General features: G+C 39.0%; 1 protein-coding gene across 2 annotated transcripts in view; it reads right to left on the bottom strand.

The window, feature by feature from the left end:
• The window catches only part of CLINT1 (clathrin interactor 1), a 67,391-nt gene that overhangs the window by 4,820 nt on the left and 36,047 nt on the right, over positions 1–26,524 (bottom strand). Inside the window, exons 4-9 of one of the 2 annotated variants that reach the window (XM_035105762.2) lie at positions 25,301–25,409; positions 24,259–24,423; positions 20,537–20,714; positions 14,271–14,511; positions 9,653–9,725; positions 3,242–3,328 (exon numbers count right to left, since the gene is read on the bottom strand). In XM_035105762.2, the coding sequence (XP_034961653.1) occupies positions 3,242–3,328; positions 9,653–9,725; positions 14,271–14,511; positions 20,537–20,714; positions 24,259–24,423; positions 25,301–25,409 (853 nt within the window). The remainder of the gene's footprint in view (positions 1–3,241; positions 3,329–9,652; positions 9,726–14,270; positions 14,512–20,536; positions 20,715–24,258; positions 24,424–25,300; positions 25,410–26,524) is intronic. The other variant, XM_035105764.2, reaches the window with a different exon arrangement.

Below are 26,524 nucleotides of genomic sequence, written 5' to 3'. Positions count from 1 at the left end.
AGGAAAATCTGCAGGATCCACTTTCAACACATAAGAATGTGGCAGGCACAAGAGACACCTGAAGCACAGCAGAAGTTCAGTATCTAAATTGCCAGTAGCTCAAAATTGGGAGCCTTAAGCAAAGCTATGAACATTAACTCATTGATGTTTTGAATCAATCACTGTGAACAAGGCTGGTCTCACAGTCGTAAGAAGTCATAAAAACAGCAATTTGTTCAAACTCATCTGATTACATATACATTACTTGCTGTATAGAGTTATTAAACCGGTACAGCTAAGTGGGATACCAATAAAATAATGGGTTTTCAAATTCAGTTGCCTCAGGGTGTTTATCTCACCTCTGTTGTGCTTGTTAACAGCATTGTGTCGTATTTATTTAGCGCTCTATGGGAGCTTTGATAAATATGCATTCAAAGCTCACACATGCTCTCAAATCTTTGTACAGCATGTGCTTAGAGAACTGCAAGACATTTAGTTCTTTTAATAAAAGTCTGCCTGTCTTTACATATTTTAAAAATACACATTTTACTTGAATAAACTTGTGAGTGAAGCTCCAAGGTGTAAAGATAATGAGAAAATAGATGTCTGGTTTTTAAAGTGAATGAGCTTTTGGTATGATCATCAATTGCTAGCCACTGGTGAAGTGCAACAGTTTTGTAGATCTTACTATTGTAGCCTGATGCACAGACAAAGGCACGTAGGGGCATACATGCCAGCACTGGTTTTCACACAGTTGAACAACTTGCAATTTACATTTAACTGTTAGGCCTCATCAGTGCAGACGGAAAAGAAAGCATTCAAAATTTTAAATCAATGTTCACCTGACAGGTTTAGGTCTGAGAGATAAGAGACCCTGCTGATTTCAGAATAATCTGGCCTGTACAGCCAGCTAGGAATTAGTGAACTACAAACCTGCCTATTACTTAGAATCTAACTCACCTAATCTTAAAAAGGTTGCAATAATTTACATTTCATGTCAATACTTCGTAATAGTACCTGTTCGCCTGGGTATAAAACCCTTGTTTTAATTAATTTCTCCTCCACAGGTGGATTAAAATTTAAGTAAGGAAGGGCAGGGAGGGAAAAGTACATCCATCGCTTATCTGTGCACTACAATCCACTTTAACGCAAGTACTGGGCTAGAATTCATTAGCTTGGGGCCACAGTGAAACATTTTGCTTTGATCTCCCTTACAAAAGGGCCTTTATTGGGAATATTTCAATTAGTACTGCCTATTAAAAATTTAAGCACACTTAAAGTATTCCTGATGGATAAGTAAATGCTGATTCTCCAGTTACGGGATGCTCATATCCAAACACAAATAAAGGAAAGGGGGAGAGGACAGAGGCATTTGATGCCACTCTTCGGGGAACTTTACCAAAGATGATTAATCAGCAAAAGATTTCGGGGGGGGGGGGCTTTATTGTTCAAGAATGATTAATCATTGCTGGCTGCTTGCATAAAGGTGATTGGTGGAGATTAATCATATTAACACTGATGAAGGAGTATTATCAAGCTTAGACTGCATTATTAGCATAATAGGATTTGAGCACCACAAACCTAAATTTTCAATAACCTGTAAAATCAAGGCAGAACATTATTAAAGCTTCAAGTATTTAAGGGCACAGTTCTCAAGTCAAATCCTATCCCTCAATACAATGCATTTTATTACTGATGGCTGCAAGAAACACCACACTTTCTTCTATGCAATATGCTTTGTGGTAGAACAATTGTTTCAGCTACTGCTAGGTTCAAAACTCTTTGAACAATCCCAGCTCTGTTGACCAGCTATCCTTCCTCAGTAGAAAAACATTCATTCATTGTCTTTTAAAAAGTAATTTGGGTAACAGCAATTATTATAGCAGTGTGGCAAGAATACAACGAAAGAGTAATTTAGGGCCAATCATAACATTTGTATAAGTTTCCTCACCCCTACAAGGAGCTCTTGCTGTGAAGTTTTTTGGTTTTTTCTCCCCAGTGGACAATTTTTAGTTTGTGTGGAACTTAAATAAATCAGTACATACAAATTAACAGGCCCCCGTCCCCACCCTCTTCCTAGACATGTAACAATCCTGCCTTATGCACAGCATCTATTGTCAAATTCTAAATGTTTCCTGGGTGAATTCTAGCCTTCTTCCAAGAGAGTACTTTAATATAAAATGTGGACTTGTAACATACAATTCTTAAGAGGCTTATTGCAGATTACATAAAATGTTACCATTACAGGTGAAATGGGATGGAGTACACAACATACTTATACTATAGCAATATCTACAACTCAGCATTAATTGGAATTCATTGTTGGTACCTGTGAAAATCATTCCAGCCCAGTGTTTCAGTTAGCTTCAATTAATGTTAAAGGTGTTTGTGAGGGGAGACAAAGTAATGATCATTACTGCTGCATTAATTCATTTAAATTCATTTTGGTGCTTGTAAAAATCATCCCAGAGCAATTATTTCGTGTGTGTGTCCTCTTTGCTGGGTGTGTGCATATGTATGCTGCTCGTCCCCATCCTTCACCTGGGTGGATTTTGCAAGTGTGTGTGTCCAAGTGCACACAATACTGTATATGCAATCCTCAAAGGTGTAGAAAACGCTTGAGGTGGCCCTTGAGCTGGAAAAGGTAAGCCACCCCCGGGCGAAGGGGCAAAGGAAAAGCTCATTCCTCAAGTTACAGGTAGGTAGCCGTGTTGGTCTGATGCAGTCAAAACAATTTTTTTTTTTATAAAAACCCTTCCAGTAGCACCTTTGTTGTTGTTTAGTCGTTTAGTCGTGTCCGACTCTTCGTGACCCCATGGACCATAGCACGCCAGGCACTCCTGTCTTCCACTGCCTCCCGCAGTTTGGTCAGACTCATGTTCGTAGCTTCGAGAACACTGTCCAACCAGTAGCACCTTAGAGACCAACTAAGTTTGTCATAGGTATGAGCTTTCTTTTTTTGGTATCTGAAGAAGTGTGCATGCACACGAAAGCTCATACCTATGACAAACTTAGTTGGTCTCTAAGGTGCTACTGGAATGATTGTTTTATCTCATTCCCCAAATAATTAACCCCTCTACCCCGAAAACGGAGCTGATTTTATAATGAAACTGCATCACAATACAAAGCAGCAGAATCTAGCACCTTTAAAATGAGAACTCGACATAGAATTTAATCTATTTTGGAAGAGAAGACACTTTCAAGTAGCAAGAGACCAAAATTTGAGAGGTCGTTTTTCTGTTCCACTCCCTTGGCACTGTACCTTGTGATGGAGGGCAGCCAGTGGAGGCAGAGGCGGCGGCAGCAGAGCTAAAGTCCGCAAACCCTCCGAAGGGGTCAGTGGCTCCACCTACAACCAATCAAAGGACTTGTTGTAAATTAGTGAACACAGCCCCACTCCAGTAGCAGTTCACATCAAATATTAAATTTTATATTTAAATATCTTGTACGTGGTGTCAAGATATACAGTTCTGGGAAACGGTGCAATCCATCAAGCGTATTGAAACTCAGTTCTCAGGGCACAGTTCTCAAGTCAGATTATATCCCTCAATATACGATATTTTATCACTGATGGCTGCTGTACAAGGATGGTTGTCATGGTACAAAAACTGAAATATGTGGAAATCCTGCAAACTGGGCTGCAGGAACAAAACCTGGGTGTGCATGCAATTGTACTCTTGTGCTTTCCTTTAACTAGTTTGTGGGGAGTTTCCACCCTCAACTTTTTCACTATTCTGGCATGCACAAGCATGGAAGAGAGCACCATAAACGATCATGCATTAAATGAAGATTGATTCAGAAGGGTGATAGTCCAATCAAAACAAAATGTCACAAGGCATATACATGGCTGAAGTCTTTCTTTCTTTATTTTTTGTACACAAACAAACCTGTCAAATCGAATTATGCCTGCTTTTATGGTTCAGTTATATCCCACCACTTGTACATCAATGAAAGTGGTCTATATTCAACTTCGTAATTTAAGTAATAATTTACCAAGGTTGCATGGAACGCAAAACTGGTGAAGAACCAGTGTAGGCTTGGAAGAAATATCACACAGTAAAGATTAATGCAATTCTAATTCAGGTACTAGATATAAGAAACAGAATAAGTTTTTTATTGGAGAAATGCCTTTATTTGCTTATTATGTTGCATAGAATGAAAAATTTAAAAAGGCCTCCTTACATGTTAAATCTTGTGAGACTGAAAGCAGGAATGAATTGCACAGGATTTCAGATTCAAGGTTTTAATGCATAAAACTTGCACTGGTATTCATTTTTTAATAAGTTTGCTTCCTTTTCAGAATAAGAACATTAAAAGTCCCAGTTGTAGATACTAATGATTTATTTACTAAAAAATACAGTATCTTTACTATTCTTTCCTACACAATTTTTATCAAAATAGTAAAGATTCACAGCCTCTGCACTGGTCATTGTTCTGTACATCTCCGTGCGTCAAGTTTAAGGAGCAAGCAAATAGGATGATTGTCGCAGGTGGGGATGTCTGAGCAGGAATGGGAATGCTATACACAAGGAGCGCTTCATTTAATCAGAAATGCTACAGTTCCAACAAAAACCACCCCTCCCAAGCTATTAGCCCTAAAAGGGAAGCCCCCATTCAATTTTTTAAAATAATTGTGGACATTAATTGGCCCTCTGAGAGAAATACATACAAAAAATAGGCACTTTCTGTACATATTTTTTTTCTGTGAAGGAAAATGTCTGGGTGAAGCAACTCTCCACCACCATCTCTTTAATAAAGGGCTTTAGGCTTCTATTTGGCAGTTTTCCCCTCTGAAAGTACCAAAAAAGTGATGCAGTTTGTCCTTAAAAGATTTCACCTCTGAACAGTCACACCCTTCCAAGGAGTACCAGCCGCTCAATTATTCTGCTTTTAGTGTTTGCGTACATTATATGGGTTACATCACAGCTGCTTAGCCTGCAGTGCTTAGAAACTAGCCAGGTGGGACTGTAACATCTGTGTTGCACTCAAACACCACCAGGGACAGCTTCCAACATCTGGTGCCATTTCTGAATTGTCTTATCGCTGCAAGACATTCTGCTCCATCTGCTGCTCTCAACTCGGTTAATTAAACTAGAACCATCGCCTTTTTAATAAATGGCTGGCAGTAATAAAAGGAACAATTCCCTTTCTAATACATGTGTACTTGTATTTCTTTTTAATGCCATTTTACTTTAGTCAATTATTAGGAAGTCATACTTCATTTTCAGACAGGAACGTCTCCCTTCAGAATGTACACGGATATGTTATCGAATAGGAGATATTAACAACTGCGGTAACAAGACCCTCTTAAAGTCTTATAATAGGTGAATTATGTTGTAGAGCATATCCAAAAGACAGACAGATTGGGCATTTACCAGTATAGATCTTAAATCATTATGGGAAGCTGTGATGGAGTTTTATGCAAAGATAAGCATCATTTTTATCTAAGCACTTGAGGATGCTTCTGGATTTGCGCTATCCAGAAGATAGAAACAAACAGTATTTACATAGCATTGCATGGCATATGCAACCACGTGCACATGTCATGTCCGTAAACACTAGCATACTTAAATGATTACAAATTTCAAGGTGATGGTTACTTGAACAAGCAGTGCTAGTTTAGACAATATAGGTAAATGATACCAAATAATCAATTTAAAAGTAACAATAGTATGACAAATGCTTAAGCCAGTTAAAAATCGGGTGAAGTCATTTGGGATTAATCTGCTTCTGCACATATTTTGGGGGGCCCATGCTCCATCTAGTTGCTTCCTCAGAAAACACAGAACTTTTCTTCAGAGCTAACAGCAAGTCTATGAAGATGGGTTTCTTAGGATGCAGTGCCAGCACAGTCACCTGGTGCTGTTAGTCGTGCAACAGGGTGAGCTAACAGCTACCATTTCCATATGAGGCACTGCACAAAGCTGTTTCATTTTCTTTTTCTATCCTCTATTAAATGATGGAGATTTGTATTAGGCATTTATCCCCCTTCTTGGGGAAGAAATGCTTCCCACTGTCTTGGTGTGGACTAGTTGCTTGGCAAGCACCTCCACAAAAACATGAGATTTCCATGCCACTGTCTTTACAAAAGAGACCAATGCCTATTGTGGCCTCTTTGCTATTTTGTGTGTGGCACAAGCTAATGGAGCCAAGCTCTTTACAGCAAGTAACACACTGGTTGGGGAAAGTGACCTCCTTAGGAAGGACAGTGCTAATCTTCACAACATCATTAGCTAGCCTCAAAGACTCCCAAGTGAGAGCTGTCGTTATAAATTAACTCCTTCCATCTGTCTCCTTAGGGCAGTAGAAGATGCTATTTGTGGTGGCCAGCTGGTAATGTGTCTCATCTCTAGGACATCTTCTAAATGCTGATGTGGAAAGAGCGGGTAAGCTTAACTTCCACTAAAGAAGTGAAAGCAGAATAATTGGCATTAGTCAAATGGCAAATCCAGAAAAGATTTCTCAAAAGAAAGATGAGCATGCTCTGTTCTCACAGCAACAGTCTATGTGATCAGGGTTTTTCCAGATCGGGATTTAAATTAATAGTTGAGCACTCCTTCAAATTATGGGATACCAGCTGTGGCTGAGATCCAAAGAGCTTCATACACAACTGGAAAACTGCTTTGCGGTTGGGGGCATATTCAAGTCAAATCCTATCCCATAAATCCTCTGACTTTCAGGAGATACTTTTTAGGAAGTTGTAAGGGAGTGCAATAAAAACAGGAGCTTGAAAACTCGAACCTATTTGCCTCTTGGGATTCTCAATCTGTTTAAGTTGTTGCATCAATTTTAGATTTGTGGAGAACAAGGGGAATATCAACATTATTTATAATAGATGATCTACCTGTAGATAACTGGAATGAAAATAGAACATTTTATTATATCCAGACATGTTTCAAGTGTTGTAAGAAATGCTCCTCTCTCTGTATTTATTTGTAAGACCAAATATATATGCACATATGCTATTGTCAATATTATAAGGAGGATTGAGCAATCTGCCCATTAACACCCCATTTACATATGAGGCAGTGGGAAAGGCAGGTAATACAGCATCAATGCAAGGAAGATCAAATACAAGGCTAACCTATTTGAACAAAGGTGCCCTTTAGATGAACTTGTAGCCACCTAAGTGTCATTTCAATGCAGCCTGAGCTGCATAGGAGCCACTCAGAGTAAAGTGTTTCCCACACAGCTGCAGATGTGTCTAGAACTCTAACCCTAACCCATCGTGTGTGGTCTAGAACCCTAACCCTAATCCATCCTTTTCTTTATCCACAGGGATGGCTCCATAGCTGCCAAGTTCTCCCTTTTTTTACGGGAAATTCCCTTATGCTGAATAGGCTTCCTCGCGAGAAAAGGGAAAACTTGGCAGCTATGGATGGCTCTCTGCCTATAAGATTATCAGGACTTTAGTGAGTGCTTCAAATCAGTGGGAGCCCAGTTTTCTCAAACAAAGTCCATGGTAGTAGAGAGGTATGGGTCATGTATGCAATGGCTCTCGCTACAAAGCTTAACAGAAACACACAGTTTCAGTGAACCATACATGAAAAATATTGTATTCCAAATATTCTATCACTGTAGAATACTCCATATGCCAAAAATGAAGCAATGTCTGTCTACAATGTGTTATGATCAGGTTTTAAAGGGAACTATGAAACCAGATGGTAGAGAAAAACACAATTAAACCTAAAAGTACAGTAGAATGTTTCTAAGAAGACTGAGATGAAGAACTTAAAGATGTTGAATTCCTGCATTAAAACACAACTTTAGGAAAGTGGAAGGGTTGAGCACTGTTCATGTATGTTAAAAACCCAGTAAAAAAATTACGGTAGACAAACTGAAGAGATATTTGCTGGGGAAAGAATCTCAATGCCCAGTAACAAAGACTCCGCAAAGAGACTCCTTAAGTGTCTATACAATCACAACAAACTTTTATTGCCCTAGCCTAAGACCATGGCCTCATCCAAAAAACAGTCTAGATATACGTATTTCTTAATATCGACAGCTTCCAGTCACATTTGCTGCCATACACCTACAAGAATTCAGAATCCAAAAGCATACTAAGTACAAGGATATAATGCCGACTCTCATTCTCTAGTATACTCAGAGGAGGAGAATTCTTGTGCCTCTGCAAAGTTTTCAAAGCTGCTGCTTGCATTTTCTAAGGAACCCTTCAAAAGCAGGGACTGGCAGGGGGCAAAAGGATAAAGCTTAACAGCTGTGGCCTAAAGTCCTGCTTATGAGGAGATAATTTCATGTTGTTATCACTATGTAATTGGTATACACAGGGAAAAATAATAATAAAATAACAGTAATCCCGGGGGGCAAAAAAATGGTTGTAACTGTTTGAAATGTTGCTTGGGTTTAATACATAGAAGTTCTAGATTTAGCCAATCATTAGCCAATCATGTATATACTTGCTGCACCCAGAGAAGAATTCACACTAAGATGTTTGTGCAAGGCTTACCAAATGTCCCCGAAATGCCAGCTGTTTATGGGTCATGGGACCTGTTTGCACAAGGTGCTTCAATTTCATTTAATCCCCCCTTTATTATCCCACACTGTTCCAGAGCATCCCCTGCCCCACTGGAGCATCTTTTTAGCTGCTGTTGGAAGAAGATGGCAGGAAAGTCTCCTTGCGGGAGCACTTCTATGGAACCAGCCCCATGTTGAAAATTTGTACAAGAGTAACAAATTCTGGCAGAATCATGACAGTTCACATAGCCCAAAAGTTACAACCAAACCACACCTTTTCAGAAGCTGATTGTATTATAAATGGGGTGTGTGTGTGAAAAGGAGCGGAAAATAATCTCTCCACTAACAACGTTAATGCTGTGTGCTGAATCTGTTGAGAAATTCTTCCTTCAAGAGAAAGCACTGTTTCAGTTACACAGCTCTTAATCCTCTTCTTAGCTCACAGGTAATGTGGATTATAAAACTGCAGCAGCTATCAACATTCAGCCACCTAATATAAGATTGATGATTCTACGATCATGCCAGCAGAGCAGTGAAGATATGTAAATAGATCCATCTTAATATTTCATGCCAGCCACAGACAATCTTCCTTACTTTGTCCTCATATGGCTATTCATTGTTTTTTTAAAAATATACCAAACATGCACTCCATTATAGAAAGTAACATTTACTTTACTGAAGCCTCAGTTTCACTAGTTGCCTACAATGGAGTGAATGAATTGAACAGTTTTGAAGGGACCAAGAAACATAGTTATTTCTGAGGTCACCCAGGAGTCAATGGACAGGAAACAAAAATAAGAAGTAATAAGGTCACTTTTGTTGTACACATTAGATGTGACTTGTAAGTCAGCTACTCTCACCACTGCCTCTCTCTCCATATGTAACACGAGAAGTGTTGAAATCTGACTGGATTACATGCTTTTAAAATTAATTATGAATAACATTGCATTTCAGCCACCAGAGTTCCTGACAAACTGACTTAGCCGTGAATCTTTCTAAGGTGCTATGGTTATTATTAATCTATACAATATGGTAATTTGCATGTGGTTCTATGAATAAATACACAGCTCTACATTTAACTGACTGGTACCATTTTCCTTCGTTCCTAATGCACATTTTTTTTATTTCAGAAGTAATAAAATGTACTAGGCTCAAAGCTACAGCTACTGCTCAAACAGAACACAGAAATACATTTTACCTGTTGAGACTGATTGATCAGTGCCATCAAACAAAAGATCGACCAGGTCACCGGATGACTTGCTGCCGGGAACCTAAGGACAAGCACAAATGAACTGTTTTAAGAAATATGGTTATGAATATGCAAAGGTGTGTGTGTGTTTAAATTTTTTAAAATTGATTTTATAATAAGACAGCATAACAAATCAAAACATAATACAACAAAATAAACACTAACAATAAACAATACAACAATGACAATACTTAAATTTCTTAATTATCCATCTCTTTTCTTAACATTGTAGGGTGACTTCCTCAGATCCCCCCTTTCTGCGCTTCACTCTAAAACATCTTTAGCAATTTCTAAATCATAATTTTTACTCCATTGTGTATCTTATTTTTACATCATTTCTTACTTCATCTATTTAATTCATTTATATAACTTTTTCTTATTCACTAACCACTACTCTACCCCTACAGCCTATGGTGTGTGTGTTTTAGGCGGGCATCTGAATGAGGACTGTTTGTGGCAAGGAATTGGAAAACTGGAGAGAAATACAGATGTATAGCATTTATGGTAGCCTGCATCAAACATTGGTTGTTACTGGAAATCAACTTATATTAAGAGTATTACAAAACTGAAGAATATAAAGGAAGTTTTATTATTGTGCAGTTTGATAACAAGGATTCTTAGCTGTTACCTCCCATCAGACAATGTGTGTGGAAAGGTGCAAAAACATTTTTTAGAAAACACACCCATTCCACATAACTATTAAACATAGCAGAGGCTGAACCATTTCTTAAAATATTCCCCACCTTTATAGTTTTGCTAACATGCAAAAAAATTCATTTTGAGACATTCAAAATACTAGAAACATCATTTGGTCAATTGTAAGCTGCCTAGAGTTTTAAAGCTTGATATCTTTCTGCTTATAACTAAATTTGTATAGCCTTTTTTGTGCTTTACAATAGTTTTTAATCCTCTGGTTATTACTGCCTTACCTCTGGGATTATTCCAATTAAAATGAAAGGCTGATATTAGGAGTGTGATGTCTAAAGGCACCAAAGAAATTCAAAGTTGACTTTGAGATTTGAACTCAGCATCCCAAGCATGAATATATTTAATTGGAAGTAACTTCTTCATTTCCTGAAGTAATTACTTCTAAGCAACTATGGTTAAAACTGCATCCCACCCCAAGTAGGCCCTTCTTCTTTTCTTGGGAAATTGGAATAAAGTGACTGTTATACCAAAGGTGGAAGGGATATTTTAGGTTCTGCTTCTTTGATAAAATTAGCAAAATGCTAGATTCCCGAATACTAAAAGCATAATTTAAGAAATTTCTGTCACAAAGTAGAGGTAGTATGATTTCTTCTTCTGCTACAAGGAAGGAAATGTATTTACCAACACAATCCATGCATTAAAAATCACAATATTATCTTGTTGCATGGGTGCACTTTATCATTGATGACTAAATCCTAGATTTTTGTACACGTTCATAAAGGACGGCAATGGATGAAAAGTTGCTTTTCCTGGAGCACCATGCCATTTTAATAGACCATAAACCTTGGCACAAAGACAAGTACATCTATGGTAAACTCTATGCACCTGGGGGGTTTCTAGAAAACTTGCTCATTACAACATTAGCGATTATGCAGACACAGGGCTCACTTTAATTTTCTTTTTAAGAAGTTCCCTCCAGTACACTTGTTGAAGACTCTGACTCTTGGGTGGATGGGGAAAATACTTGGAAGCAAAAATTTTTTTCCAGGATAACAAGAGGGGAAGGATGCAATATCAAACTTAAGGTTGCAATCCAATACACACCTGCCTAGGAGTGAACCATTGAAAATAGCAAGACTTCCTCCTCAGCCAACATGTAATGGACTGTACTGTAAGTGCACCTGTGGATTTAATGAAGTTTGGGAGCTCACTGGAGAACAAAATTTGTCCCATCTAAGCAGCAAGCATGTGCAGTAGATTCTGAACTTGGGGCGCAACTTGGAGAAGTAGAACTTACCTATGCCGCAGTGCACCAACATCTCTTTGATCCTGGGCCCCCAGCCACTACACATGCAATAACTCACACAGGCACAATGTCTGCCCAGGGTAAAGACATGAGGCATAGAAACAGTGCACAAACAGGGAAACCTTTCCAGTTTAAAGCACAACCTCTAGACATGTGCAAACCCACATGGTTAAGTTCTTCTTCCTTGCCCTATGCCAAATATACTAAATTGGTAGCAAAGTACATGTCTGGGTATGGCCTTAAAGGACAGGGCAGACCCAGAATTAATCATTTCAGGATATAGTAATACAGTGGCCCTGCCATGTATGCAAGGGTTCAGTTCTGGAGGTCCTCCCACAAAGGCAAAATCGCATAAAGTTAGGAACCCCCAGAGCCCCAACCCCCGCAATCACTCCCACCTCTCCAAAACAGACCTTGCTTACTGGGCTCTGACAAGGTCATTAAAGGGCCCCGACATGCTCCTCATGCCTCCTTTCCAAAGTCTGATAAGCAAAGCAGAGGGCTTAAAAAACTTATTAATTAAAAGAAATTGTACCCCCACAGTTGCTTCCAACAGAACAAAATACAAATAAAAAAAAATCAACTACACAAATTAATTAGAACTTTCATTTCTAGATCACATATTTTCATGCCTTTTTGTTTGAATCAGAGTTTAAGCTTTCTCTCTTCTTAAAGTGACATTCTTATACAAAGATCCTTGCCTTTTCTGAGGGCATCTTCAAAATAAGTTATTGAACAAAGAACACTAGATGCACACGTTAACTGCAGACAATTTAGATGTAAAGGATCTGCTTGCTGGTGGATCAGTGCACTACCATATGGTCTTTAATTTAGGGAATACTTAAAATTTGTGTACCATCTGATTATAACCTCACTAAGTTTAACCATCAGAGCCGTCAAACTGCTGTTTCTACAACTGGGCTAATTCAAATAGTCAAATAGTTACAGTGGAAAGGGAACACTATAGCTTTTCTTCATTGTTTCCTGACTTCCTTCCTAAGTAGCATCACTTTCAGAGACTCAGCAGTGCCAGAAAAGTAATATGCATCCTCTTTCCCTCCATCTATGTGGGCAAGGGAAAAAAACCCCCACTGCATTACGGCAGAAGTAAAACATGCTTTCACATTATGGTCTTAGTGTACTTACCTATGTAATATAGATACAATCTCTAGTATTCTAGCTTCCCTGAGGCTGACATGGGAGTTTTTAAAACTGCCCATCTGTTCACTTCATGTCTTCAATCTCCCTGCAATTATGAGCTTGACAGATTCCATCAAACAATGACTTCTGATTCCCCTGGTCTTCAGACATTAAGTGATCCTTCCACTTCTGGAGAATGCTTGCAAAGGTGTGGCAACAGATTTTATCTCTTTTCTCTACTTTATAACAAATACTGTAAAAACTTCCAACTGAACTGAAGAGGTGGAATGCTCAACCTGGATTACATTCAACATACATTATACTTATGTTGTGTTTGATAACAACCTGGATTACAATACAAAATGGAAGTAACCCTAACATAGGCGTCCACAATTTTAGCCTGGCTAGGTTCCAGCCCCAGGCAAGCTTGGTAATACTTGGTGGAGGTTTTGAGAGTGCCTTAGTCCAGCAGCAGCCAAGGAAGCCTCCACTTCTCTTTCCTGCTATGCAGGAGGAAAGGATGAGAGCAGGAAAGGATGACAAGAGGCTAAGCTACTCTTCCGCAAAGTTGGGAAGAAGGATGCTCACAGTACATAAAGCAAGCGAAAAATGCCAAATCCTGGACTGGTAGGTAATCACAGTGCTCCATAGTAGGTGGGTCCTTCCTGTGACAGATGATTCAGTAGTTTCCCTGTCTGCTGAAGTTAGAAACCTAATGGAACGCCTAGGTCCCTCCGCCTTTACTCCTTGATAAGTAAGTGCCAGAAGCAAGGTGATTCTTCTGCTTCTGGAGAGGAGACATCTAGTCATGCTGATCATGCTTTTGCAACTTCCAGGATCAACTACAGGCAGCAACTATTTTAGGCACATCTGATATGTGTGTGTGACCACATGCACATCGCACTGAACCCAGAAGTGAACCAAAAACATCCCCAAAGGGGGCGGGGCAGAGGGGCCATCTGCAGGCTTTTTCAATGGCGTTTCAAATATATTTGATTTCAATTAAACGTGTGGTGCCTTGGAATGTAACCCCAACATAAATTGGGAGTTGCCTGTACAGGTAAACAAGTTCTACATGGAGCTTCCCTTGAGACTAAGAAGTTCCAACTAGTGCTGAATGCTTATGTCTCTGTGTTGAGAGGCCAAACATACTTAAACCTATTCTACAGCAACCTGCCCTAGTTACCAGATAGTTTCTTACCTTTGAAGCCCTTCACAGCTTGGGATTCAAACACCCTGGAGACTGTCAAAACCTGTATCAACCTAGGTGCTGCGTCATTCTTTGGTCTGAGCTTGTTCTATATGCCTAAATCATATGAGATGAGGAGCGACTGCTTAACCCAAATGCAGTCCCAGTGCTTTCAGTGAATTACTCCCTGTGGCACACTTGAAGACTCCAGATTTATTACCTTTAATGAAAACAGTACTTGATTAGGGAAAATGCAAATTCAAATGTACAGTTGTGCCTCCTACCTTTGCTGTCGATTGCTGAGTGTAAGCATTCTGGTCTGGACTTCCTTTGTCCCCTGTGTAATGTGCAGCTGCTCCCAGGTCAATGGTTTTGGAAGGATTTGCTGTGCGCTTGTGTCTGGTGGTGGTGGTCTCTGTGGCTTGTGTAATATGGATGTGTTTTGTGGTCACTGTCTCCTCCTCATCTTTGAATTCTCCTTTAGGCGATTTACCTTTTCTAGATCTCTTTTCCTCATCGCTATCACTGTGAAGGGAAAAAACAACAAAAACCACATTATAGACCAAAAGGCGAACAAAAGAACTTGAAAAGGTAGATAGCAAAGGTATCTTGTCATCAACATCTTTTTGATGACATCTATTTACAATATTCATAAAGTTTGTGCAGACCTCACAGTGTCTGCCTCCATATATCTAGTTACAGGTAGGATAGCTGTGTTGGTCTGCCGTAGTCGGAACAAAATAAAAAAAAATCCTTCCAGTAGCATCTTAAAGACCAACTAAGTTTGTTATTGGTATGAGCTTTCTTGTGCATGCACACTTCTTCAGATACATTGAAACAGAAGTCACTAGACCCTTATATATAGTGAGAGGGTGGGGAGGGGTATTACTCAGAAGGGTGGTGGGAATGGGTGATTGGCTGATAGGTTGACGACTGTTAACGACTGCAATTGGTCTTACAGGAAAAAGCAAGGGGTGAGATGGCTAAAAATAGCTTTATCAAGTGTAATGAGATAATAATCCAATGTCTCTATTCAGACCAGGTCTCTCCATCATTTTAAGTTTGGTAATAAGTTGCAATTCAGCAACTTCTCTTTCCAGTCTATTTCTGAAATTCTTTTGTAATATGACAGCTACTTTTAGATCTTGTATATAATGTCCTGGGAGATTGAAGTGTTCTCCTACTGGTTTCTCTGTCTTGTGATTCCTGATGTCAGATTTATGTCCGTTTATCCTTTGGCATAGGGTTTGGCCTGTTTGTCCAATATAGAGAGCTGAAGAGCACTGTTGGCATTTGATGACATACACAATGTTAGAAGATGAGCAAACAAATAGTCCTGAGATGGTGTGTTTGATGTTGTTGGGGCCAGTAATGGTGTTGTCCGGGTGTATGTGGCAGCAAAGTTGGCATCTGGGTTTATTGTAGGCTCTGGTACCAGTGTCCATGTTAAGTCTGGTGGTTGTATTATTGTGGGTGAGGAGTTGTTTAAGATTGGGTGGCCTTCTGTAGGCAATGAAAGGTCTTCCTTCCAGAGCTTGAGAAAGAACTGTCATTGTTTAGGAGAGGTTGTAGATCTCTGATGAGGCGTTGAACTGTTTTAACTTGGGAACTGTATGCAATTACTAGTGGTGTTCTGTTATTTTCTTTTTTGGGTCTGTCTTGCAGCAAGTTCTCTCTGGGTATCAGTCTGGCTCTGTTGATCTGTTGTTTAACTTCATTGGGTGGATATTTTAGTTCTAAAAAGGTTTGCTGTAGATCTCTTAGATGAGAGTCTCTGTCTGTAGAGTTGGAACAGATGTGGCTGTAACGTAGGGCCTGGCTATATACAATGGATTGTTTGGTATTCTTGGGATGGTAGCTAGACACATGTAGATATGTTTGTCAGTTGGTTTACGGTATAAGGTGGTGTCTATATGCCCATCCTGTCTTTTTATAGCTACCATCTTCTAGCTACCATCCCAAACATACAGTTGACGCAAATAGCAGCTTCTTGCAAAACCATGGCCTGCAAACTGAAGAACAGGCTTTATCTTCTACCTTCCAGTGCAATTCCTTTCCTTTCTGTCATCAGCCTTAATCATGATTTAGCAATACATTTATACCAACAGTAACTAGTTTTAAGGCTAATGCCAGCTTAAGCAGTGTTTGCAAATGCACTTGAAACCATGATTAGGATAGGAAGGAACCCAGGCTGGTACAGTGGTACCTCGGGTTACCAACAGTTCTGCTTACAAACACTTTGGGTTACGAACTCCACAAACCCATTAGCAGGTGCCCAGGATACAAACGAAATCTGCTTCCGGGGCCACGGGAGGCCTATGTAGGGAATGTGCATCTCGGGTCAAGAATGCTTCAGGTTAAGAATGGACTTCCGGAACGAATTCAGTTCGTAACCCGAGGTACCACTGTATTGGCACAGATACTATGCTATACTATTGCTGAGGCCAACAAAGAAATGGAATTTGGAAATTCATACCGGAGGCAGATTTCTGATTTGGATATCATAGTTTGCAACTTTATAAATTGTTTTGAAGAGTCATTACTTGACCAGTGTTTTCGGCGAGGGGCAGGTTAAGTCTCCAGCAAAATTATGTTAGCCAGAGCTGTACTTTTATTTGGAAGGTAATCAATTTTTACATTGTATGTTGTTTTTCATTATTAAGGTATGCAATTGGTACAGGGCAAGATGCACTGAATAACACATGCAAATGTAACTTGAAATATAACTTTGAAAGGTTTCTCTGTTTCAATAAGCAATAGAGCACTGAGTCACCTAATTTCAGAAAGGCTGTCTTGTTGTCAGCATGGAGGTAACACAAACTGCAGTATGCTCTGTGGGGTAGCCTTTGTTCTCCACTAACAATGGTTCAGGCTTTGCCTATTATTATTATTACTTAGTTATGCCTCCCACTGCATCTCAGCATATTATCTGCTTGCCAGCAAAGGTCATTTAATTCATTAAGATCAGTGAACATAAATACCCAGCATTTCATTTTCTATTCCAACAGAGATTACAGATGCAAAGTAATAAGGGGGCCTAACAGCCCCAACCAAGTGTAGAGGGAATAAATTTGCCAAGCACTGTTGCAGAGCACACTCTCTTCCTTTCAAGAGGGTTTGCGCACAAACGCAAACCCCAATGCGGTGAAGAAATAACGGAGCAAGTGTTTCTGGGTTTGCTGCCCCCACACAAAGTAAGGCTCTGCCAGATTCCATGTAATGATTTTACTTATTCATTCCTGTCCCATCTGTAAATTCAGAAATCTCATGACATAATCAAATCATTACGAAATATAACAAATACAATGCTGATACAAAAAGAGAAGAAAATTAAAAGCAGATAGCCCCCAAACCCCTAAAATTGGCATTCATTAAAATATCATGCTAATAAAAGTATTGACCTTCACCTATATCAACAGTGAGCAACTGAGGATATTTCAGTGTTAGGATGCCATCACTGAAAAGGCCCTGCCTCTAGTCATCAATACCCCAACTTCCAAAGGCAGAGCTGGGACCACTGAGAGATGGGTTACAAGGGGTACTGATGTACCAGTCCCAGAGCCAGCTCTGAGTTGTCATTAAAAAAAGAAAATCTCTGGAAATAAAATTGTGAAGGGAAATGTACAAGGATGCTTCTAAGTTATTTCTGTGAGAAGAGCCAGCATGGCTGCTCCCACCTTTCAATGTTTTTAGCCAATGAATGAAGTCAGAGCTATGACTGATGAGTTGTTTGAACACCAAGCAGTAATAATCCTTGGAATTTTGAAGAGCTGCTGTTGTTCCCTCCTCTTTAGTGCACTTCTACAGCTTCTGTCTCATTTTCCAGTCCTTAGAATCTCTCTAGTTTGCCTTCTGTTTTTTCCTAGCAAACTGAGTGGTAGGTTGTTAGCCTAAGATTAGGTACTCCCTAGAAGTTCTTTCCTACAAATACTGCTAAAGAGTAAGTTTATACACTCATATTTTTCTTCATCCTTAAATTCTTTAGAAAGACGTATTTTGTGCTCTTTCAACACTTGATTTTTTAAAAATAATTTCTGTTCTTTTTTTAAAAAAAAGAAGCATAATGTTACAAAACATTGTTAGTTTTTTCTCAGATTATGTTGAATAAATGTTCAAATGAAGTTCAATTTTTCTGTGGGTGGGGAGGGGGGGAGTGAAGACAAGAGTTATTTTCACTCCTGCACTTTGTACTATACCCTGCTATAGTAAGCAAAAGCTAAAAAATATCCATCATGTGAGAGTATATTCCTCAAATTTCCATGTAAAATGAAAATATGCTGTCTTATATTTTGTTAGAGAAACAAAAATATAGCCATGGAAACAGGAAAAAGGGCCCAAATAATTGTGTGTGTTGCCATTTAAAAATCTCCACACATCATATAAAGATTCAGAACGGAGTGGGATATATTGTAGATTTAGTCTGATTTGATACATCTGGTTTAACATTTAATACACTGCTAAATTCCCCTCTCAAGATCAATTCACCTTTCAAAAGAAAAAGAAAAAACCCACTGGAAAGAAGTACAACTTTAGCACCTTAATGAATTTTTTTCCAACATGCTGTTGTGAAAAATATTAAATATATGAGAGCTCCTACTGCTTTAATCTCATCCAGATGAGATTTGTGTAAAGGCTTCCACAGCAATATCAGAAACTATTAAGTATCAGTTTGATCTACTGACGATAAAGTTCAATCCACTTGTTGAACAGATCAACTATTGGAGTTTGCACAGCAGGCAAAACCTCCAAAATGTTTTCCTTTTAATGTAGAGTGCATTTAATGATCTCATAAACAAGTGTCCACTGTACTTTATGAAAAGGTTAGCTGAAAAGTAAGCAGCCATTTCTTTAAGCTAAGAGAAAGTAGCAAAATGTTCTATCTTTCTACTTTTATGACTTGGACACATTCAAAACAAAAAAGGTAAGCTCTTTTCCTCCGTACACTCTTAATAATCTAAAAAACCCAAGATACCCCTTCACTCCATTTTCCTGCTAAAGAAAAAATTAGGCCCCTACTACAGCAGTTCGAAAGCACGTCAAAGTGCAAGTAGATAAATAGGTACCGCTACAGCGGGAAGGTTAACGGTGTTTCCATGTGTTGCTCTGGTTTGCCAGAAGCGGCTTTGTCATGCTGGCCACATGACCTGGAAGCTGTACGCCAGCTCCCTCAGCCAATAACGCGAGATGAGTGCCGCAACGCAGAGTCGTCACAACTGGACCTAATGGTCAGGGTTCCCTTTACCTTTTACAGTTGAGACAAATGAAAGCTTTTTTCTGGGTTAGAACATACAGCTTCTCTACGGAAAACTTCCCCAGAGTTTTTGCCATTTTTTAAAATGCAACAATCTGAAAGTGATTTCTTTATTTTTAAATGAAAGCCAAGATGATTGGAATTTTAATAAGCTATTCAACAGGGTCCTGATTAGCCTTACAAGTGTAGGCTAGCAAACTCCAGAAGGCAATTAAAATTGTTGTGGGCTACATAGATTTGGGATGTCTCATGTAATGTGTTGTCCACTTCAAGTTGTTCTATATTGCCTGCTTTGTGTTGTGCCCGCCTGCAAGGAATGGTCACACCCCTTATTACTGAAATAACGGTGCCAACTGTAGAGGTATGCACATGTAAAAGAGGTAGAAGAACAACAGAATCCAAACTAAATCCTATCTCTTGTGATTTATAGGGTCTCTTGGACATCTTAAAAACTTGGATTACCAGGGAGGCTGCAGATCTTCTAGCTGACTCAGATGAGAGCCAGATTTTCATTGAGTTCATTGCAATTTCTTCTTGGTACTTTGGCCACTGAAAGACTAGATTTTCCAACAAATTACCTACAAGAAGGAAATCTTAAATTCTGTGCTACAAAATCTACAAGGCTATGACCAGAAAAATTCACAAAAAAAAATACAACCATGTGCTTAACTATTATTCTCATTGGCTAAAAGAAGTGTCCTAGGACACAAAGGGGTGGGATCTAAAAAAATCCATATGCAGAATTGTATTCATGGAATGCTCACACTGACGGAAGGAGGGAAGATTATTTTTGCTGATTTCCCTCTTACTCCTCCTAATGCATAGCAGGTGGTTGGGGGACTACATGGGAGGAGGTGCAGGGACTTGTAGGGATAAACAGGCAAATCTTTTATTGCTGAATTCCCTTGTAAGTCTCCACTAGGTCAAAGGCTCTTCCGTGGGCAGAAGGAACCCTTTCGTTTAGATAACGGTCTACAAATTTCCAAGCTATGAGTGTGCTTAAATTTAATTTATAAAACAGCATGGGGCCCTGAAGAAGAGATGGCACAATGCTAAGTGAAGAAATCACAATGGTACCCATTCCTTTTTTTAGATGCTTAAACCACATGGGGAAGCCAGCCCATATGTTTTCAGCTTATTCTTCCATAGCTATAAGGACTCTAATGCTTAAAAGATGAAAACCAACATTTTCAGGATTTCATACTTATCCCACAATTACAGGAAAGAAACTGGGAAAAGCTAAAAAGAGGTTATGAAAAGGACAATCAGTGCAGCAACAATGTAAAAATAAGTAAGTACCTGCATCTTTCTGGAGAATCCTCTCTGTCTTTCCTCCGGAACTTGCTGATGGTGTCATCAATTGTGCTCCCAATTTTATCACTCAGCTCACCTAACTTATCACTGAATGGAAATCCGCCTTTGTTTTTATCCCATTCTTCATCCCACTTGGACTTTGGCTCAGTATCGTATCTTTCATCTAAATAATATAGGTAGATAGTAAATATTAAAGGGGGGGGGGAGATTTAACCAAAAATGCCGCTAATTCTTGTCAACAGACCTTTAACAGTTTTCAAAGCAAACAGAAACTTTCATGATGCTGCAGCAATATTATTACCAAGAGAAAGCATGTTATGCCAACAGTTAATTGGCCCAAAATGTATTCAAAAAATGTTGATGAATTGTAAGGCAAGGTATTGAAGTTCAGAATAAGACCAGACATTGTAGGAGCAGGCTAAAAGGCTTCCCTCGCCGAAAGAAATGAACCCTGGCTTTATGAGCAACTTGTGAGAAATGAACCTGATTTGTTTTCTAGCCAGGCTGCCGTAGAAAACTGGAAACCTTTCAGAGATATGTTTCAAAACCTCATGAATACAGAAGGTTGTACCAAACCCTGCAAGACAAGTGTGAAAACAGCTGGCAATATGTCTAGCCTCAATTGCCAATTTTAAAGGCTCTTTAAATCTATTAAGGAAAATGCAGCATCTTATCCCCTTATGGGTTACTAGGGACACATTGATTTCTCAACATTGTATCGACACCAAAAATTTGCCACCTAAACGAAATTTGCTTCACAATGCCGAGAACAGAGTACTCCCAACTAGCTGCTAAGTAAGAGTATGAGACGGCAGCATTGCTCAATTGTCTTTTAAACAGTGTCTCAATTGGTGCAGCAATAAAACTGCTAGCACATTTGCAAAGCTTAGCAGGATTCCTGCACCAGAGAGAGCTGGACTAGATGACCCTTGGGATCCCTTCCAACTCTAAAATTCTATGATTCAATGAATCCCATAAGGAATTTTAATCATCAATTTATCTTCTGTGTGCACTTCTTATTAAAAAGTACCTTAAGAGCTAATATATTGAAGCTTTAAAACTATTTCATTACAAATCCTCCTGCATTAATCAAATTCCTAAATAAAACAAAGGCTTAGCTTACCAAATATTCTAAAGAAATATTACAGATGTGTAAATACAGATGGGGCATCTTGGTGAGATAGCTCAGTTGGTAGAGCATGAGACTCAACCTGAGGGCTGTGTGTTCGAACCCCACACTGAACAAAAAGATTCCTGCATTGCAGGGGGTTGGGCTAGATGACTCGTCCTTTCCAACGCCATGATTCTATGTTTCGCCTTCTGTGTTAATGCTCCCATTATCTGAGCCATGGTGATTCATGACATCCACCTACCTAACTTCTCAGAGGGACTATCCTGCACACAGTGACCCACTCAAATCAGGAGTATCCTACTCCTAACCGTGATGGTGCATATAGTGAGTTCACCCTGATAACACATATGCAAACCCCACTCTAGTTTATACATAAGCAACCCAGCTGATTCAAAGCACATTAGGAATCCCAGGTGCAAGGCTACACCATTCACATAAGTGGGAAACCTCTTTATGGATGGTAGAATATAAGAAGTTCCTGGAGCAGGCCATTGGCCCATCTAGTCTGTCATCCTCTTCTCACAGTGGCCAACAAGATGCCCAAGGAAAGCCCAACAGCAGGACATCCCCAAGCTATGCTCCCTTTATAGAAGGAGGATATTATGCAGGTTGCTTCTGGGGTGGCACGTCAAGTCTCAGTTCCCCTCTGAGGAAGGTACGCCTGACATTGTATTCTTTATAGTTCCAGTTTAAGACGTTTATTTGCCCAGCTATGTGAAATTATTGTATTTTCAACTAGCTGATCAGCCTTACTCCGCTAAATTTTATCGTTTTGGGTTTCCTGTGTTTTTTTAAAAACATTCCATTGTAGATTTTAAATTTCTATGCATTTTCAAAATTTCTATGCATTTACATTTCTATGCATTTTCTATTAATAACACCCCCACTGTACCATGGCATCAGAGTCCTATAGAGAAATGGGTTGCAATGAGGGTTGTATAACCCAGAATATGTATAAGCAAGCTTCTATGGTTCAGCTACCTTGAAAGGACCGAGTTTTTCTGTAAGAGATGGAGTTCACTGCAGGGAGTAGATCCCCACAACTTATGGCTAGCAGACAGACACCTGTAACTCAAATACTCTACAACACATTGGGCAACCCCCCCCCTTCTGACCTCCTATTCAAATATCCTATATTGGGGTTTTACAAGATAAGGAAGGATTCCAATGGGTTCTTCTTCCCACAGCCAAAGGCCAAAGACTTTCAACATAATCTGTCACTCTTGTTCATTGTGGTTGGAACACGAGCTTTTTGGGGATGGGACTGGCCCACACAGAAGCAGCTCCCATGATGCAATGGTAAATATAAGAATCAGGCCTCAGGGGAAACTAGTTCAAAAGTGTTGCCTTATAATGTTAGACAAACATTATCTGCAGTTTCGAGATCAATATTGTTCCACACACAACGCTGAATAATTCCAGACATTTTTACACTCCCCCCACACACTTAGCCCTGAAAAAAGTATTCCCCCTGGTGCAACCCCATGTGCTACAAAGTATGTGTATGTGCATATGTGTCACAACAACAAATAGGAATGATCCACATGGCCAGCTTGCCTACGTAATTGTCTTATTCACAGAGACATCTGAGCCACATAGGAGAGCATAATGGAGAAGTGGTCCCTTGAGTAGTGTGGGGTGGGAGAAGACAGCTTTGTTTGCAGTCCAAAGCACTCGACAGCAGTAGCAACTGTTAGGAGAGTCCGAAGCTAATCACTGTTTGGATACAAACAATCTGCGTTGCCAAAGAATCCAATAAGCTTATCCTTATCTAGCTAACTGTAGGGATTTTGAAAGGAATCTTAATACAAACCTCTTCCACTATATACTGTATTTTTCTGTGTATAAGACAATTCTTTTCTTCCATTTTTTGACTCAAAAATGGGGGGGTCGTCTCATATACGGTTTTTGGCAGGGCGATCAACAACTTTGAGTGCTATTGCCCCCCAAAAGCTGAACAACTTTGGCAACCTAAAAATATTGATTTAATTCTGGGTTCAAAAAAATTGGGGTTGTCTTATACAAAGGGGCGTCTTATACATGGAAAAATAGGTACTTACTGTCTCCTCTATGCTATGAGCTAAGGTTACTTCTCTCTGTGTCTAACTTTTTTACTTCCCTCCTCAATGAAAAAGCTTTCAGATCAATAAAAGCAAGACAGCCCCTGCCCTTGGGATTATAATCCAAAAAGACACAACACAAAAAGAATCAGATTGGGAGAGAGAAGGAAAAACATAAACTCAGGCACTGCTTCTTAACGTTACGAAGTTCCAATAAGGACCCGTTTTGGTGGAAACAGTTCACAGAGAGGAGCTGAAAGGAGCTAGTCTCTCAGCAAATCCTGCTTCCCCTTTTCTCCATCTTCTGCAATCTGAAGGAAAGGCTGTAAATTTAATCTGCTAATCCCCCCTCACTGTTCAGTCATATGAAGGTCTACTTCCTTCAGATAATGACACCTATGTAGATTGGTGATGGCACTCATATATTTTTTAAGAACATGTATTTATTATAGCATATCCACAAAACCAAGCTAACAGTGCAATATGCCAACTACTGATTACAGTGGTGTACTCACTGTATCTGAATCCTCCAGCATTGTCTGAAGAAACCCCAATGTATTTATCTTTGTTTTTCTTTGCCTTTTTCCTCTCTTCACGAAGTCTATCATCGTCCTGGGCAAATTCTACCATTTCTTTCACCTTCTGACGTATATTTATACCTTGGTCCTTGCCATTCTCATCTGTGTGAGCGTATATAAAAAAGAAGCAATTTAGTAGAAGCAGTTAACCTCAGGCATTAAGTACCCTGGAAAAAATTAGATATAAAAAGAACACAAAATATTTTAAGGTTATGGTATTCCAAAGCAATTCTCTGTAATGAGTGAACAGCACAATTTTTTTTATAACCAACATTTCATCTTAATCTAAGGGGTAGCATTTGAAAACAATGTCAACTGAGGAAGCTTCTTAAAAGCTGATGATCCTACTAAAAATATTTAAAAAGATTCAAAAACAGAAACACATTTTCTGTCAATTTTAACCCATTTAAAGCAACCTCCTCTCTCAACCTTTATGGGCAGGAAGTTTTTATTGAAAATACTAATTGCTATATTTCTGTCTTGCTTCAAAACTGTATTTTAAAAATGCTGTCAGCCCGAGTGCACTACAAACTAAAATTTGCTTCACTTCTCTAAGCCTCTTTCTTATTCAGAACACACACTGGCCTTGCTGCCTTTCCACTGTAAATATTATTTGGTGGGAGGGGGAAAAACCCCAGCTTCAAACAGATGTGTATGTTTTGGAGCTCTAACCTTTTCTTCCCATATGATTAAAGCTATTCCTTTACACACACCACAGGGGACCAGTCTCTAGTGCATATTTTAATATAAACCCGAACACTCATGTTGTGTTGGTTCTGTTGTTATTAGCCAGTCTTTTCTGCAAGTTCTTGTCTTCACTAATTAATACTCTAGGGTCCCACGTCTTGAATTCTGCACTCTTCACACAACCGGCAACAGTCACATTCTAATTAGAGCGGGGAAGCTTCTAAGCTGGTTCAGGTGACTGACAACTCCAACTACTGTTTTAATTTGCTTATAAGATTTTTCTATCGCTCACCTACAAAGTGGTAATTTTCCAGGGATCGCAAATCATAAATGTGTTCTCTGGCACTTGTAACAACACGCTCTGATCCGTTCCTTATGAGGTAAGATAGGAGCAGCAGAGACTATAAAAATACAAAGCACCTTATTATTGCATGAACAAAAGCCATCAGTATTTTTAACTGCAATAAAAAGAGAAGCCTAAATGCACAAAAATTAGTAAACAAAAGCAGGATTTGTTCCCATTTAAATAAGCCACCTTGAAGATTGTTGCTCCTTGAAGCAAGAACCACTCATAATACAGTGGACAAATTTAAAACTGCATTTACTCACTAAGACAAAAAATGTAGAACATTAAATCATAAGTTATTTGCCTGAAGAATGTTCTCCAGGAGGGGGAAATTATGGTTAAGGCAATTTAAGACGAAGGAGGAGGAAAGAAAAAAACACCCTGAACTCTACAGAATGAAACAATTTTCTTTTGTGTCTCTCTCTCTTTTTTTGCAATTGCCTTATTCCCAAGTGTTTTCCATTTAAAAGCATTTTTATGGCAATTTATCTATGTAGCTTTCTGCAGGAAATGTGTTGATGTATGAAACTCACTATTTTCAGGTAAATTTAAACAAACTTCAAAACAAAAATAAAGTTGAAAAGTATTTTAAGTTTGTGAACTTCCTCCAATTTCCAGGCTTTCCCTTGATTTCGAAATCATACATAAATAAGTCATTTGGATGCCAATAGATGCATGTTTATAAATGGCAACGATCTGAAACCAGTAGATAAATTTCAAGTATCCTTAAGAATGTTAAATCCTATGTATGATAGCATTAAAAATTAATTTATATTATGCTGCAGGGAAAACAATTACTATAAGGTAAAACCTACCGGGGCGGGGGGATAACCTTGCCTGAGAATTAAATACATTCAGTGTACAATATTTTAAGTCTTAAGGCCCTTTTCAATGCTATAGGAAACGGGGGGGGGGGATGTATCATTATGCATATGCTGAATTTAATTGAAAATGCAGCTGAAAGAACACAAGGGAACAAATACTTTATGGTGAACAAGTAACTGGCTTTCTCTTCAGTTAGTTACAAGATAAAATGTAATTAGCAAAGTTGTGCATTGAGGGGAGTCCAGTACAATGTGTGAAATGTATTGGTGGTAAGTGTATGTGTTCATTTCCAGATTGCTTCAAATGTAAATTGAGTTGCAAAAGAGACATTCAGAACAAATATCA

The sequence above is a fragment of the Zootoca vivipara genome, chromosome 2, assembly GCF_963506605.1.
Source record: "Zootoca vivipara chromosome 2, rZooViv1.1, whole genome shotgun sequence".
In the NCBI taxonomy this organism is placed as follows: domain Eukaryota; kingdom Metazoa; phylum Chordata; class Lepidosauria; order Squamata; family Lacertidae; genus Zootoca; species Zootoca vivipara.
Note: the sequence above shows the minus strand (reverse complement) of the source record. Positions and strands in the feature narration are given on the sequence as shown.